This window comes from Corylus avellana, chromosome ca3, assembly GCF_901000735.1.
Source record: "Corylus avellana chromosome ca3, CavTom2PMs-1.0".
Classification (NCBI taxonomy): domain Eukaryota; kingdom Viridiplantae; phylum Streptophyta; class Magnoliopsida; order Fagales; family Betulaceae; genus Corylus; species Corylus avellana.
In genome coordinates, this window is record NC_081543.1 from 1,011,719 (window position 1) to 1,027,701 (window position 15,983).

Genomic DNA, 15,983 nt, shown 5'->3' on the forward strand with positions numbered 1-15,983 from the left:
CTGCATCCATGAACTTTGATTGGGTAGTTTTATCGCGTATCCTTAAGTTAGGCAACAAATTTGTATTGATTGGTCAGCTTGCTTGTTGTTTGATACTAGTTAAGATGTGGAAGCATATTTTGATAGGGAAAAAATTAAGCTTATAAACTTCCATAGCATGCGCAGTCTCCGACCAGCAGTGCTATCCGATACTAAATAAATAAAAACAATTAAGCAACAAAAGTTTATATATAGATTTAATTGTTTAGTAACTGACGTGATAAGTGATATACATAAACTATCATATCAATTTGTAAGAAACTTATAGTAAAAGCCGTAATAATATCTCTATCAACCCTTATTTAGCTACAAGAAGAAGAAGAAGCTATATATGTTCTTAAGCCAGATTTTGTACCCGAGCAATTTATCTCACTTTGTCAATGTGGCACTGCCAATCAACCATTTGATTCATCATTGTAAAAAAAAACAAACAAACAAAAAAAAAGGGAAAAAAGTACATATACTCTTCAAACTACGATTTCATTGTCAATGTTCCCCGACCCCAAATTACTAATTGTGTCAATCTTAATTAGATGTGCAATAAAGGAAATAAAAGTGAGGTGTATAACATTACCCATTAATTTATATTTTCATTCACATTATGGGATTCAATGTTGCATATTAGATATACAACTTCGAATTCTTTTTCAGCTGGTAGACTCCACAGTGTTTTTTTATCGTTTTTAGAATCAGTTAACGAAATTAAGCATCAACAGGGTTCTATGGTGTAGTGGTTAGCACTCTGGACTTTGAATCCAGCGACCTGGGTTCGACTCCCGGTAGGACCTTTTTTTAATTTCCCAATGCCTTTTTTATTGAATGCCTGGCCCAATTTCGTGTATAGGCCCATACCATAATCTTGGCATCGCCCACTCTGAAACTAGACTAGCCCAAAAGAAATATTTTGAAAAAGAGAGGAGGGAGAGAAGCAGAAATATTTCCTCAAAGAGAGCGACTTGGGTGTACGCAGAAAATGTGACTTTTGTGCCACCAATAAAAAGGTGACACCTTAGCCAATTATACAAAACTTACACTTAAATAAAAAACACAACCACACTTGATTGTACTAAATAATAAACAAAAAATTGTTTTAAAATAAAAACAAAATGAGGAGGGGTGGCTCCGGCCCATGGGGTGGTCGCCTAGCCACCCCCAGTGAGTTATGGGGTGCATGTGGCCACCCCAACTGGATCAGCGTGCCACCCCTAGGCCATGGGGTGGCCGCGCCATCCACTCCAGGCCAGGCCATCTTCTTTTTACTGAGTTCTCTCCAAAGTATCATTCCAAAGACCTATTACATTTTACATGCGGATAAATCAATCCACCAAAATTGTTCCAAAGAAATGGAACTAAAAGAAAGGAATCGATATCTCAGATGTAAGAACAAGTAAAAAAGATGGAGGCAAGAAACAAACAAGAATGTAGAAAGAATTGGAAAAACCAACGGAACCCCATCAATCCCCTTCCCCAAACCCCTCTAAACCAATCTGTACATGGCTATCAAATAATTCTCTGAGCCAAAGAATCACAACTAGTAACCCGAATGCCCAACCAATGCCGGAGGTGACATTATGGAGGAGAATCCAAAAAACTTATCCTTTGCTCTGTACGGCTTCCAAAGACTATCGAGGGGGCAGGATTTATTGGCATCTAGGCGAACCCAGGGCTTGCCCTTCCCACTCCAATGAAGCAAGCCCTGCCACCCCCAAGCCATGGGGTGGCCGCCCAGCCATCCCTAGTCAATGGGGTGGTTGATCTTTTATTACAAAGCATTTTTATTCTTTTGTTAAAAAAAAAAATGATTAAACTTGATATGATCAGGTGGTTTGATTTTATTTTGTTATTATGCTCTATACTAAGGTAGCAACTCCTCATTGGTGGACACAAAATGGAGGTTTTCTATATAAGTTATTCTCTTTCCTCAATGACAAGTGTAACTCGGCTCCACAACTCCATTCTTTAGGCTGCTTGAGTAGGGCAAAATCCACCAATACCGACCGGTCCGGGTCGGGTCGGGTAAGACGTGATAATATGCGTTTTTTTCCCCTTTCAAAAATGAAAAAACCCTAACTCCAGACTCCTCTCTGTGTCATTTTTGCTGCTGCCGGCCGCTCCCTTTTTAAAGTGTTCGTAAAACCAAACATTTCTTCTTTGTTGTGCTCTCTGATTCTGATTCTGATTCTGATTCGCTGATTGTCTAATTGTTTCTATCAGGTTTAGCGTTCCGGAGGCTGTCCCGTCGCCGTTCTCAAATTAGCTGCTGAAAAATTCAAAGCTCTGTCAACACCAACGGTTATTCCCTTTCCCTGGTTTTGCTTTGCATGTTCTTCACCATCTTACTTTTTAATGCGAAGTCAAAACTATAGAGGAAAGTTACAATTTAGACTGAAACTTCCATTGCTGGCTTAATTTTCTGTAATTCCGAGCTTTTTGTTTTGAGAAACACAGTTTTGTGCTTCTGGTCGTTCTGGGGGTGTTTTACACTGTTAAAAATGGAAGCTTTTGTTCGAGATATTTTTTTTGATAAGTAATGAGGAGTTGCACTCAATCTTTCCGCCAGATTTTGGAACTTCCCGTGTAAATTCATAGTTTGGTTTGAAAAATTCTTTGTAGGTTTGCTTTTACCTCTATCAACTGGCTGCATTTTGGAATTATTGCCGTTGGCCCGTAAGTACTGTGCTGTTTGTGTTGTCATTTAGAATCAGTGAATCACCAGGATCACCCACACGGCAGTGCCACTCTGCAACAACACCACACTGCCATTATGACCATATATGTTGTTGCTTACTGTTGTCCACTGCTCCACTTTATTTACACCACCATCTCCACCATGTTGGCCTGTTAAAGCTGTAGTGTATATTATGTTGTGTGGTGTGTTACATTTGTGGGGCCATGCTTCTCTCCTTCTTCAATGCTGAAAATTGTATATGATAGTATTTGATGTCAGATATCATGCTGGAGAAATAGTTAAATGATGCATAAGGTTCACAATTATTTGCAGAACTTTGTTCTTACTATTGTTTGTTTGTTTCTTTCAGCTGACTGTATGGTCCATCCTCTGAATTTTTTCATATGGATGACTTACATCTCAGAAGATGAGAACACAGACAGAAATTTAGAAAATGAAGTTAGCATACTCATGGTTGTTGTCTTATTCTTTTGGTTTATAGCAGGTGGGGGAAAAACAAAATGTTTCTCAAAGTACAGTTGCCCTGGAATGTCATAATCCCTGCTGAAAACCTGGATGCAAAAGGATTGATGCTTCAACGGGCAATTATTATTCGCCTGTTGGGCGACTTTGCTGCCAGAAAGGCCACTAAGGATCTTGGATATTATCATGCTGTCACTACTCTGGATAGCATAGGAGAGGGAAGAGTCAGACAGCAAACGGGAGATGTTATCTTCCCAGTTGTTTTTAGCGCCATCACCTTCAAGCTGCACAAAGGAGAGATTTCGGAGGGGGTTGTCCACAAGGTTCTGAAGCATGGGGTCCTCTTGAAATGTGGGCCAATAGAAAACATTTTTCTCGCTCCCCGGAAAATGCCAGGTTACTGCTATGAGGGCGGGGAGAGTCCAGTGTTCCGGGACAAGCTATCGAAGATCGAAAAGGATGTTGTGGTTCGTTTCATTGTGATTGGAACAATGTGGTTGGAGGCGGATAGGGAATTTCAGGCACTGGTCAGTTTGGAGGGCGATTATCTAGGACCAATTTCTTAGTGTTAGGAAATGCTCACTCTGTATATGTGTAGACCTGCAAATATGTTTTTGAACCTTGTCAATGCTCATGCTGCCCTACTACTTCCAAGTCCTCCAATCAAACTTCATGTAAATCTCATTTTGGCATGTTTACAGCAGCTTCAAGTTTTCATCCGTTAGAAGGTAAAAACTTCTGGTAAATCGCATTTTGGCTGTCCAAATGTGGTGTTATTTTGTCAGCAGGCACACTTAATGGATATTATTGTGGCAGATTACAATATTTCTTTTTTGTTTCATTTCCTCGTAATTCATTTTATCCTTCCCATTCCAGCGTTCCTTTCCTTGCGAACTTCCAAATACAATCCACTATCCAATGGTGATCCGAGGTTACTTTCGGCAAGTGAATGTATGCAGCTACTAAATTTACCATAAAATATTCACATTTGCAACACCATACAACTTTTAGCACACAACATCACATCACGAAAAAGGGTTTATTCATAATCAAATTTCGTTGCTTCCTCAATCGTCACAGCCACCAAGCCTTCAAGCAGCAGATAATAAGCTTAAAACTGTAACCAACCACAACACGCTACCAATTCATTCATCATGAAATGCTCAGGAAATTGATTGTTGAGTACTATAAAATTGAAAGACATCTTAATGTAATATTTTCATGAAAATGAAAAGAGATTTACTTCCAAAAATACAAAATATCTTCAGCTGATAATTTAACTGAGGACACCACAGGCAAAAAAGACCACATCTTGTAATTGGGATAACACAACGATGCTCCTAGACCTTCATTGCATGTTTTGGAAGCGTTTCATGATAATGACACTCATATCCATATAACGCCGAGCACAGTTTGAAAGGCAGCTAGACTCACTGGAGCTGAACTTGCTCCCGGGTGTACCAGTGATGCACTTGTCCCAGCAGACATTTGTGAGCTTTCCCACCATCTCATTAACCATGGCTCTTTCCTTCTCTTGCTGCATAGACACCACAATTTACTCAAGAATCAAATAAATAGTAAATGCAACTTGGTACTAATATGACTTACTAATAGTGAGAAAAATAATAACCATCATCACAATCGCCACAACTACTATGTATCATTTTTTTTGATAAGTACTATGTATCATTGATCTCATAACATACCTTCTTACAAGAGTTGAGTCTATGAAGGGCTAAATCAGTGTATAAAACTTGTACAGATTAGAGTCAGTCCCAACATGAACTTACTCAGAAAATAATCACATAAATGATACACGCAACTTGGTACTAGTATGACTTACTATTTTTTGATATATACTAGTATGACTTACTATTAACGATAACAATAATAATCATCATCACTACCACCACCACCATTATCTTTTCTTGATCTCAAAATGTATGTTCCTAGAATAGTCAAATCCATAATGGGCTAAAATCAGTGTCCAAAAGCTATACAGAGGAGAATTGGTCTTAAAACCATGCTGACATCTTACATAAGAAGCAGGAACAAAGGGAATGTATGATAAATTACCACTTAACCTAAAACCTTAAGCTAAAAGAAAAGATAAACTTCAATCGTTTAATACTACTTTCTACACTTATGAAGCATGAACAAAAGAAATGTATGATAAATTACCACTAAACCTAAAAGTTTAAACCGATACAAATAGGAAAATTCAATCATTTACAACTTTGCTCAAGTGTAGACTGAAACTCTCCTTCAACAAATGTGGAGATAGAGTTAGGGTTTAGGTTCAAACTCATAATCACCAGCTTTGACACCATAATAAATAAGCATAATCTCACAGGAAAAGTTGAATTCGATCACTTAATCAATATTCTAATACTGCAATGGAGGCAACACCAAGGACTAAACCATCCACTTTTGATATCATCTAAACAAACAGCCAGCTAAAAACAAATTAAGTAAAATTATCGCTCTACTCTTCAAACCAGATTCTTTTACCTTTTCTTTTTCTTTTTTGGGGCCAAGGACTTCATTCAACGAGAAACCCAAATATGCAAATGCAATCCCCCTTACCTATTTAAATTGAACCAACCATTGCATATAAGACATCCTTAAGAGGATCCATTTCGTCAAGTCCTCGACTTGGAACAACCAAGCACACTCGAACCCACAGTACAATATTCCGGAAACCAGACAGCAAGCTTATGGGTCAACAAAAAGAAAAGGACTTTTCGATTTTCCCATATAGACCTAAGTACCAAACGCTCAAATTTATAAGATAATGTTCCAGTAACCAGACAACCAACTTATGAGTCAATAAACCAAGCATGCCTAATAATCATGAAGTACAATAATCACCCATTGTAACATATTACGAAGTAAAATAGATAATATTAAATTTTCTCTTTCCTTTATTTCAGGTTTCTAAGAATCCAAACACCAAGAAACCAAAAAAAAAAAAAAAAACAGATATTGAGGAAACTTACCGCGATAAATTGCGCTAGTTCATTGGATTGGTATTGTGACGGATCCATTGAGTGAGTGAGTGAGAGAGAGAGAGAGAGAGCGATTGACTTTTCGGTAGCTAAACCCTCTGTAATCTGAAATACCGCAATTGTTGAGTAGCTCAAGCGCGCTTCTAAAACCCTAAAAGCAACGACGCCTACAAGCCGAGGAAGATGGGACAAGGGGCCGAGAGTAAATGGGCCCGTTTTCGCAATACGACCTACCATTTAGACAGATCAAGGCTTAGGCCCAATGGATTCCACCACATTGCCTAATGTCTGAGGAGTCTTGCAGGCGTGGGGATGGAAGGGTTTGGGTTTCGATGAGAGCCGTTTAATGCTTCTTTCCTTTGAGATGCCGTTAACGACGTGGCCCTTTTTTCACCTTAGATGCTCTTAATGTAATCTTAGCCGTGAACTGGAGATGATTCAAATCCGTGATACATAAGGGGAGTTATTAATTTACTGAGTTTAGGCTTATAGAACATTTCAAATTATGACGCCTATAATTGAAGCCTAAGTTTTAATCATAATACAACATGAACTATAAATGGATTTTTCATAGAGTTGGGAGTCAAATTAAACTTTCACAAGGGTTGAAAGTTGGCTCTCTTCATTATGTAGGAGTGATTGACGGATTAAGATCGCCTACAATTTTAAAATGATTGTATATTCTCAAACTACAAAAGTTAAGCCATTTCGAAGCATCAAACAACTTGGAAAATGTCACCTATTAAAAATATGGTATGTTGTCGAAGTAGTTATAAAAAATTTCCCTTCCAAAAAACTTATTATTCACTTTTGCTTCTTCTTAAAAAAACCAAAAGACACTTTGGTGCTCAAAGCTTTTTTACAATATAGATAATAATAGCATAATGAAAATATACACAACGTAAAGAAACGGCTTTTACAATATGCCACATTTTTAGTAGATGGTATTTTTCAAACACTTTGATGTAAAAAAAAACAGCTTAAATGTCATAATTTGAAATTATAGGAGATCTTGATCGGTGGTCAACTACTCCTACCTACCCTCCTCTCTCATTAAAAAGAATAAGAAGAAGAAGATGTGCTTAAGTAATTGTAACATGTGGCATGAATAATTGATATATGATATGTTAAACAATTTACATGACATTAATTTATTAGTTTGGCTTAGCATATCATTACTTAACTGGATAGTAAAATTGATGAGAGGTAAAAAAAAAAAAAGAAAAGCTAAAAAGTACATAATTGTCAAAAGTTAAAACTGATAGGGAAAATTGAAATTCCATGAAAATAGAAGAATTGGATTTGATTTTTCCCAAAAATTTCATTAAAAACCATGCCCAATAAATCAAGCCGAGTGACCTTCGGCCTTCCACCATAATTCCACTCTCCGGAAAGCTCATGCAAAGTCCCAAATGCAATGTATATAATATTTTTTTTCCTCAAAATCGCAACACCTTTATTTACCTTCGTTTTTTTGCAGCGGCGTGCGCGTGGCAACTACCCAAGACAGGAAACGCAGCCTCTTCCACTTGAATTCCACTTTCCTTAGGAAACTGAAAAGGCGACGCACGCATGGGTCGAATCATGCAAAGCCCAAGATATTTGTATAAACTCAGCTCTGGCCTGGCCCGGCCCAGCCACTACTGACTGCTTCAAACCACACGAGCCAATAAGAATCCCATAGGCTAATAAAATTTAGTTTTTTCTACCCTGTATTAATGGTTATACTAAGGGTCTTTGTTGGAATGTTTAGTCATCCTTTATGGGATTTGAATTTCTCAAATTTATTTATTATTATTATTATTTTTTTAATTTGAACCATTTATTATATTTAACTGCTCAAATAAATGTAAATGCTAGCATTTTATAAAAAAAAAAATTAGGGGATGTCAATTTTCTTTTACTTGGTGTAGTCTTTCTTCTTCCCCTCTGCACTTGCTTTGAAGAAAAAAACAAATCCTTTAGAGCCTGACAACAAGGCAACGCGAGAGTGGCTTGGGTCTTCCACTAGAATTCCACTTTCCAAGGAATATGAAAAGGTAGCCGAATCAGATACCTCATGCAATGCTTCACTTTGATACTTTGCAACTTTCCGTACAGAACCTTTTCCTTTTCTCTCTTTAATCCCATCACCTTTATTTGACTTCATTGAGAAACCCCTTCGTTAAGTTTTCTCAGCCTATAATATTATGAAACAACTGTGTCTCTTTCACTCTCAGTCTTCTTTCACTCTCTTGCTAAGCTAAGATCTGGCTTTTGTGTGTGCGCTTTGGTTTTCTGTAACGTACGGATATGGAGACGGCAGCGAGAGAACACGTAGAAGCTATACGTAAGAAAAAGTTTTCGATTGGAGGGGAAGAGAACCCACTGACGGAGGATCTTCATCAGGCCGTCAAGAATCTCTCTGCTGAACTTTATGCCAAGGATGTCCATTTCCTCATGGAACTCATTCAGGTTACTTCCTAACTCATTCTCTCACATGCATGCTTCTTTAATGGCGATCCATATGGTGAAATTTTAGCTAGTGACCTTTGTTTGATGCTGTGGAAATGGGGGAGGACTCCATGGGATTACGATGTCTTGTTGCTTTTGTTTTCTTGTTTTTCATATTTTTGTTAGTTTTTAGATTTTGGGAAATGTTATTCAAGCATATTCAAGGAAAAAAATTTCTCAAACTTTCAATTGCAGTGTCCTGAGGTCAGCATTAGTAAGAAAGATAAAAATACTCCAATAAATTCAGGAAAAAAATTAATATTTTTCTTAAAAAAAAAAAAAAAAGCATTTTTTTAAAGATACGATTTTTTTTCCAAATCGCATAAAATTCACTGTTTGGAATTGCGATTTGATAATAAAATTTGCATTTTCAAATTGCCGGGAGAGACTAAACTACGATTTTAAAGGCCAAATCGTGATTTTGCTAAATGCTTAATTATGTTTATAAAATTTACGTTTTCAAATCGCATATTTTAAAATCTCTATTTTTAAATCACTCTTTTTGAAATCTCAATCCAAAATGGACCTTAAGTTTCTACACCCTGCATTTTTTTTTTTTAAGTTCAATTTTTTTTGAATTTTTTTTTCTTCTATTTTATGAAAGGGTATTTTCTTCATTGGGTGGGAGCAAATGCAATGACATTTTTTGGAAGTTTGAGAAAGACATTGTCCAAATTGAAAGTTTGGGAAAAACATTGTCAATTATATGGTAGTTTGTGGGAAGTATCTGCATTAATTCTTCTTCTTTTATAATCTATCAAATTACTTCAATTACATTTTTTTTTTTTTTTAGAGAAATGCTAAACATCCCAAGTTTTTGTTCCAAAAATTGGAACTAACTTTTGGGAAAAAAATTTGAAATAGGTAGTACTTCTAATTTTTTTTTTTAATAAAATTTTCATATTGATATTTCTTTTTTATGTGCTTAAAATTCTTGGACAAAACGGGTCATCAAGGTTATAACTCAACCAATAATAAAATCTTAAAAATAATTATGTAATTAATGATTAATATGTATTTTGAGCAACTCAGGAATAACTTGATTTTTTTTTGTTTTTTTAAATGAATTAAGTTTGATCATATTATTTAGTTTAGTAAAAGGTTTGAGATTGGCCCATCCTTAAATATATTAAACTTGACTATTCAATACTCAGAGTTTGACTTGGCTCGACTCAATTATTACCTTATGTTCGATCCTCCCAATTCCTCCTAGCTAAATGCTGGGGCCGAAGTAAATTATAGTAAATAGGTTCAATTAGAGGAGGTAATTTTTGCTGCTATTTGCAAATCTTCCATCAACCCAACGCAAAATATTAATGTGTCATTCAAAAAATAAAAAAAAAATTAATGTGTTAATATTGAAGGGTCTTAATGGTTATACTAAATAATTTGAATTAGGGTTGATGCCTGGACAGCAATAATATTTAGAACTTTTATATATATACATAAATTAAACACAAAATTAATTAATTAAAATTAAAATGAGTCCATTTATAAGCCTGAGCACCGGCAAAATCCGCCACTTGGCTTTCCACAACGAAGCAGCATCGGTTTCTACAGCAACCCTCCCACTTTTTGCAATCTTACACTGCCCCCACCAACTTATATATGCAAAAGCCCAATGATATCTTTTGTTTAAAAAAAATTATTTAAATGTATTATGCTACGTAGAAAATGTGGTTGAAGATTGCAATGGCTGCTACCGGTATGATCATGATGATTCAATGTTAGCCAAGTTTTTTATTTTTATTTTTATTTTTATTTTTTAGCTGAGCATTTTAAGCCATGATTTTTGTTAAATTAGACTCTACAAATGGTGGGATTTTTTTTTTCCAGAATGCGGAAGACAATAACTACTTCGAAGGTGGGGATCCATCGCTTGAGTTCATCATAACTTCTCAGGACATTACGGCCACCGGAGCTCCAGCGACATTGCTGATTTTCAACAATGAAATTGGTTTCTCTTCCAAAAATATAGACTCCATTTGCAGTGTTGGTCGTTCCACCAAGAAAGGCAACAGGAAACGCGGTTATATTGGAGAGAAAGGTAGGTAACGATGATATATATATATATTTTGGAAAGAAGTCAGAGCAAGAAAACACGGCATAAAAGTGTTATACTGTCCAAATATTTGCAGGGGAAATTATTATTATTATTTTGCCTTTTAATTTTATGACAAAGAATATTTCTGTTGCTGTAACTAACTTATTTCTGGTCAACATATACAGGTATTGGATTCAAGAGTGTCTTTCTGGTTACTGCTCGGCCGTATATATTCAGCAATGGATATCAGATTCGGTTCAACGAAGAGCCTTGCCCATATTGCAATCTTGGGTACATTGTTCCAGAATGGGTGGAGGAGAACCCAACTCTTTCCGACATATGGCAAATATATGGTTCTGGAAATACTCTTCCAACGACAACAATAGTCTTACCTCTGAAGCCGGATAAGATCAAAGCCGTGAAGGAGGAGCTCTCTAGCATTCATCCTGAAGTTCTGTTGTTCCTCTCGAAGATAAAGCGGTTTTCAGTCAAGGAACATAATAACTATGCTCAACTCAATACCATCAGTGCAATAGCTATCACGAGTGAGACTGACTTTGTTACGAAGAAGAGCATTGATGCTGAGTCCTACACACTCCATCTCTCAACCAATGAAAAGGAGAATGAAGGTTCCGACAAAGAATGCAGTTACTACATGTGGAAGCAGAAGTTTCCTGTTAGGCAAGAAAACAAAGTGGAAAGGAGAATGGAAGTAGAAGAGTTGGTGATCACGTTGGCTTTTCCCTTTCAAGAGCGTCTCAACAGAGGGATGAGCTCACCTGGCGTCTATGCATTTCTTCCAACAGAGATGTTCACTAACTTTCCCTTCATAATCCAGGCAGATTTTCTTCTTGCATCATCAAGGGAAACAATCCTCTTGGACAACAAGTGGAACAAAGGGATTCTTGATTGTGTGCCCTATGCTTTTATCAATGCTTTGGTCTCGCTAATCAGAACAGCAGAAAATGCTCCAGTATCTAGTTTGGCTCCCATGTTTAAGTTCATTCCTATCAACAGTTCTTCTTATAAAGAGTTGAATATCGTGAGGGAGTCAATCAAAGCAAAGCTTGTCGAAGAAAATATTGTTCCAAGCGAGTCCTACACAAAGCAGAAATTTTTTCATAAACCTCGTGAAGTTTGTAGGCTTATGCCTGCTTTCTGGAACATATTGGATAAGGCAAAGAATGAAGGGGTGAGCTTGCTTGATCTTTCATCCCATGGAAATTATATTTTGAGTTCTGCATTTGATAGAAAGGAGTATGATCACATATTGAGTTTCTTAGGAGTGGAACCTGTCAACAACATCTGGTATGTGAAGTGCATCGGGAGTTCTAATCTTGTTGCAGGAGTGTCAGACGAGACGTATATTGATATTTTACTATTTGTTGCTGATAATTGGAACTCCATATTTCATAACACCAACATCAGGAACATACCACTAATAAAATATGTGGGTCTCTATGGGGACGTGTCTTTGTGTAGCATAAATGAATGCACACCTGGGAACTGGATGCGGGTGGTGTTATCACCACAGAATCATATGGCATCGTGGCTGATTGATTGGAACAGGGAATTCAGATGTGTGGGTGGTCATTTTTTTATGCCAAAAAGTACGCAAGAAGCTATCTTCTCCTCTAAGAGGGTGTGGGAATGGCTTGAAGCTCACGTGAGGATTAATGTTCTTAAAGTATATGACTATGCAGTTCGCCTAAATTATTATCTCAAAAACGATCGGAAGCTTGCTGTTGCATTTGTTCACTTCTTATATCACGCTCTCTCTCAGAATCATCTTTCAAAATCGGAGGTGGCAAATTTGTGTCTTTCTATGCCGATCGCAGATAACTATGGCAATCTAACCACTCAAAGAAAAGGGGTCCTTGTCCCAGCTAATGGAAGCAAATGGGTGGGATTGGTTGGTTCAAATCCATGGAGAGGTGAAGGCTATGTCGAGTTAGGAGAAGACTACTTGCATCCAGGTCGTTTTGCAGGTGAATTTACTTCTGGTGAACAGCTTTTAAATTTCCTAATAACTTATGTTGCAGCTTCTGATATCCCCTATATATCTCCTCCCAATGCTGCAATTCCTGCTGTTTCTGCACCACTTACGAATGAAAATGCATTCTTGCTGTTGGATTGGATTCGAAACCTCAAACAGAGACATGCTTGGATTCCAGAGAACTTCTTGAAATGCATAAAGGAAGGTAGTTGGCTTAAAATTACTACCAATGGCTGTTCTGGCTACCGGGCACCATATCAGTCATTCATGTTTTCCTCTTCGTTGGGAAACATTTTGCAGAATGGATCAATTCTTGTTGATATTCCATTGATTGATCAAAGTTTTTATGGAGATAGAATAAATGAGGATGAGGAAGAGCTGAAGACAATTGGAGTCATGTTTCAGTATGGAGAAGCATGTGAATTTATTGGGAAGCATCTTATGTCTCTTACAGGTTCCTCTACTTTAACTAGAGGCGTTGTGTTTTCTATCCTTAATTTCATCAGATTCTTGAAGGAAAATTCGCTTCCTCTGGACAAATTCATCAACAGTATCAATGAAAAAAAATGGCTAAGGACATCCCGTGGGGATGGATGTCCAGTTGAATCTGCTTTGTCTGATGACGAATGGAGAGTTGCATCTCAAATTAGTGACATTCCCTTCATTGATAAACATTATTATGGGGAGGAAATCCTTTCTTTTAAAGAGGAGTTAAGGTCGCTTGGTGTGTTAATTGGATTTTGTAAAAGTTACCATCTCGTTGTAGACAATTTGAGGCCATCTTCACGCTTGACTTTGCTTACAGCTGAGGCTGTTCATTTGATCCTTGAATGTATACGTCATTCGAGATCAGCCAACAAGCTCATCGAGGCATTGAAAGGTGTGAAATGCTTCAAGACAAACATGGGTTACAATTCTCCAGGAGAATGTTTCTTGTTTGACTCACAATGGGGTTGCATCCTACAGGTTTTCAGAGGTTTCCCATTGATTGATGAAGGTTTTTATGGAAGCAACATCTCGTCTTACAGAAACGAGTTGAAGAAAACAGGGGTGAAGGTGGATTTTGAGGATGCGGTCAAGGTATTTACTTACTGTTTCAGGCAGCACGCGTCTTCCATAACAAAAGAAACAACAAAAGAAACTGTTATGTCTTTCCTGTCATGTTATAGACAGCTAAAGGACACTCCATTTAAGTTTCCTTCTGATCTTTGGAAATGTATCCGTGAGGAGAAGTGGTTGAGGACACGGCTTGGTGTTTATAGATCTCCAAGTAGTTGCATTCTGTTTGGGCCAGATTGGCAATCTATTTCTCCAATTACTGTTCTCCCTTTCATAGATGATAGTGACAACTATTATGGCAAGGACATTCATGAATACATGGAAGAGCTGAAGGTGATGGGGGTTGTTGTTGATATCAAAGATGGTGTGAAGATGGTAGCTGCTGGTCTTTATTTTCCTCAAGATCACTCCTGCATAACTCCTGATAATGTTCTTAAGCTGCTGGAATGCATCCGCATTTTACTACAAGATTGGGATTATTCATTTCCGGACAAATTCTGGGAAGAAATTTCTCAAAAATGGTTGAAGACCCATGTTGGATATAGGCCTCCAAACGAGTGCTTACTGTTCAATTCCCATTGGGGCTCTTATTTGAAGCATACTGATGGACCTTTTCTTGATGAAGGCTTTTATGGTTCTAGTATTACATCCTACAAAGAAGAGCTCAGAGCAATTGACGTTACTGTTGATGTGGAAAAAGGATGCCCATTGATTTCCAGCCACCTTGATTTCCATCTCGATCAATTTTCTACAATAGTCAGAATATACAACTACTTGAGTGAGTTTAATTGGAAGCCAGACAGTGAAGCTACCAAAAGGATTTGGATCCCAAATGAAAGTCAGATTGGTAAGTGGGTCGGCCCCAGGGAATGTGCTTTGCATGATGAGGATGGTCTCTTCAGTTTGCAGTTGCAAGTTTTGGAGAAACACTATGATCCAAAGTTATTGAACTTTTTCTCCAATGCTTTCCATGTTAGGCACAATCCTTCAGTTGATGATTACTGCAAGCTTTGGAAGGTTTGGGAAAGTTCAGGACAACCATTGTTGAATGCTGATTGTTGTAAGTTCTGGGTGTATGTTTCGAAGCACTGGAGTGAAAAAACTGAGAAAACTTTGGCTGATTGCTTGGTGAAATTACCCGTTGGTTCAGGCTCAGATGGAATTTTGCTGTCCTACAAGCATGATGTTTTCATTGCTGACGATCTCCAACTGAAGGATCTTTTTGATCAGTTTTGTCCTCAACCTATATTTGTATGGTACCCTCAGGAAAGCTTGCCTTCTTTACCTCGGAGAAAGTTGCTTGAAATTTACAGAAAAATTGGGGTTCGCACAATATCTGAATCTGTGCACAAGGAAGAATCAGTGGATGTTGCTCATCTTAAGCAAGTGAACCCAAAGGAGACTGTGCTTAAGAAAGGGATGGTTAGACTCATCCTTGGTTTTCTTGCTGACCCTACAAGGAAAATCGAAATGGAAACGAGGCATGACGCTATCAAAAGGCTTCTGAATATTACTTTCCTTGAGACATTTGAACCCATTACTGTCAACTATAGTTTATCACTTTCTACTGGGGAAATTGTGAAAGCAAAAGCAACCCGGTTGATGCTTTGGGATAGAGAGTCTTCAAAGTTCGTAGCACAAAAGGTGGACAGGTCTTGTGGATACAAAAATGTCATCGAATATGCTACATATTTTTCTGAAGCAATATCTGAGGGTTTGTTGTGGGATAACAACGATCATATTGGTGCACTCTCTGAGCTTGTCAAGTTGGGCTTCTTGGTGGAATTTAATGAAGAAGCAGTTGGTTTTTTAATGAACTCCAAGAGTTTGCAGATTTTCATAGAGGACTTCAACGCCCTCTGCCTCCCTGTAAGCACCACACCACTTTTGATGTTTCATATTTTCGTATCAAATTTTATTTATTGTTATTTTTCTTAATGTCTTATGTGCAGAGTGACAATGTGGCGGAGCTCGAGTGGCTTTCACAGTTTGTAGACGACTCACCCAAATCTTTGGTGACTGGAGGATCCAGTGTGTCTTAGAGCAACAACGCCGGCCACGAGATGAAAATGTGCATTAGGTGTTAGCACTATGATTATGTTATGAAGTTAATCAAATTCTCACCCCTGTAATCTTTTCCCGTATTTGATTAAAAAAAAAGAAGAAGAAGTTAATCCTATTCTCTAATTTTAA

At 37.5% G+C, this 15,983-nt stretch overlaps 3 protein-coding genes and 1 non-coding gene across 6 annotated transcripts; 3 read left to right on the forward strand and 1 right to left on the reverse strand.

The window, feature by feature from the left end:
• The first annotated feature begins 755 nt into the window (after positions 1-755).
• Positions 756-827, forward strand: TRNAQ-UUG (transfer RNA glutamine (anticodon UUG)). Its single transcript has one exon. It is a non-coding gene; the product is annotated as a tRNA-Gln (tRNA).
• Positions 828-2,036: 1,209 nt separating this feature from the next.
• On the forward strand, positions 2,037-4,031 carry LOC132175177 (DNA-directed RNA polymerase V subunit 7-like). 3 transcript variants are annotated; one of them, XM_059587030.1, is made up of 3 exons: positions 2,037-2,055; positions 2,254-2,331; positions 3,213-4,031. In XM_059587030.1, the coding sequence occupies exon 3, from the start codon at positions 3,229-3,231 to the stop codon at positions 3,754-3,756; it is 528 nt and encodes a 175-aa protein (XP_059443013.1). In that variant the 5' UTR covers positions 2,037-2,055; positions 2,254-2,331; positions 3,213-3,228; the 3' UTR covers positions 3,757-4,031. The 3 variants fall into 3 exon arrangements, with proteins under 3 accessions (XP_059443013.1, XP_059443015.1, XP_059443012.1); XM_059587032.1 differs by lacking the exon at positions 2,037-2,055 and adding an exon at positions 2,067-2,165 and having other exon boundaries at positions 3,210-4,031; XM_059587029.1 differs by lacking the exon at positions 2,037-2,055 and adding an exon at positions 2,067-2,165.
• Positions 4,032-4,308: 277 nt separating this feature from the next.
• LOC132175178 (mitochondrial import inner membrane translocase subunit TIM8) lies at positions 4,309-6,431 on the reverse strand. The gene is made up of 2 exons (XM_059587033.1): positions 6,190-6,431; positions 4,309-4,727 (listed from the first exon to the last, which is right to left on the reverse strand). Exons 1-2 carry the CDS (start codon positions 6,235-6,237, stop codon positions 4,539-4,541), a joined length of 237 nt encoding a protein of 78 aa, XP_059443016.1. The 5' UTR covers positions 6,238-6,431; the 3' UTR covers positions 4,309-4,538.
• A 2,015-nt stretch (positions 6,432-8,446) lies between these two features.
• Positions 8,447-15,983, forward strand: LOC132173344 (uncharacterized). Its single transcript, XM_059584816.1, has 4 exons — positions 8,447-8,652; positions 10,528-10,738; positions 10,921-15,659; positions 15,743-15,983. Exons 1-4 carry the CDS (start codon positions 8,491-8,493, stop codon positions 15,830-15,832), a joined length of 5,202 nt encoding a protein of 1,733 aa, XP_059440799.1. The 5' UTR covers positions 8,447-8,490; the 3' UTR covers positions 15,833-15,983.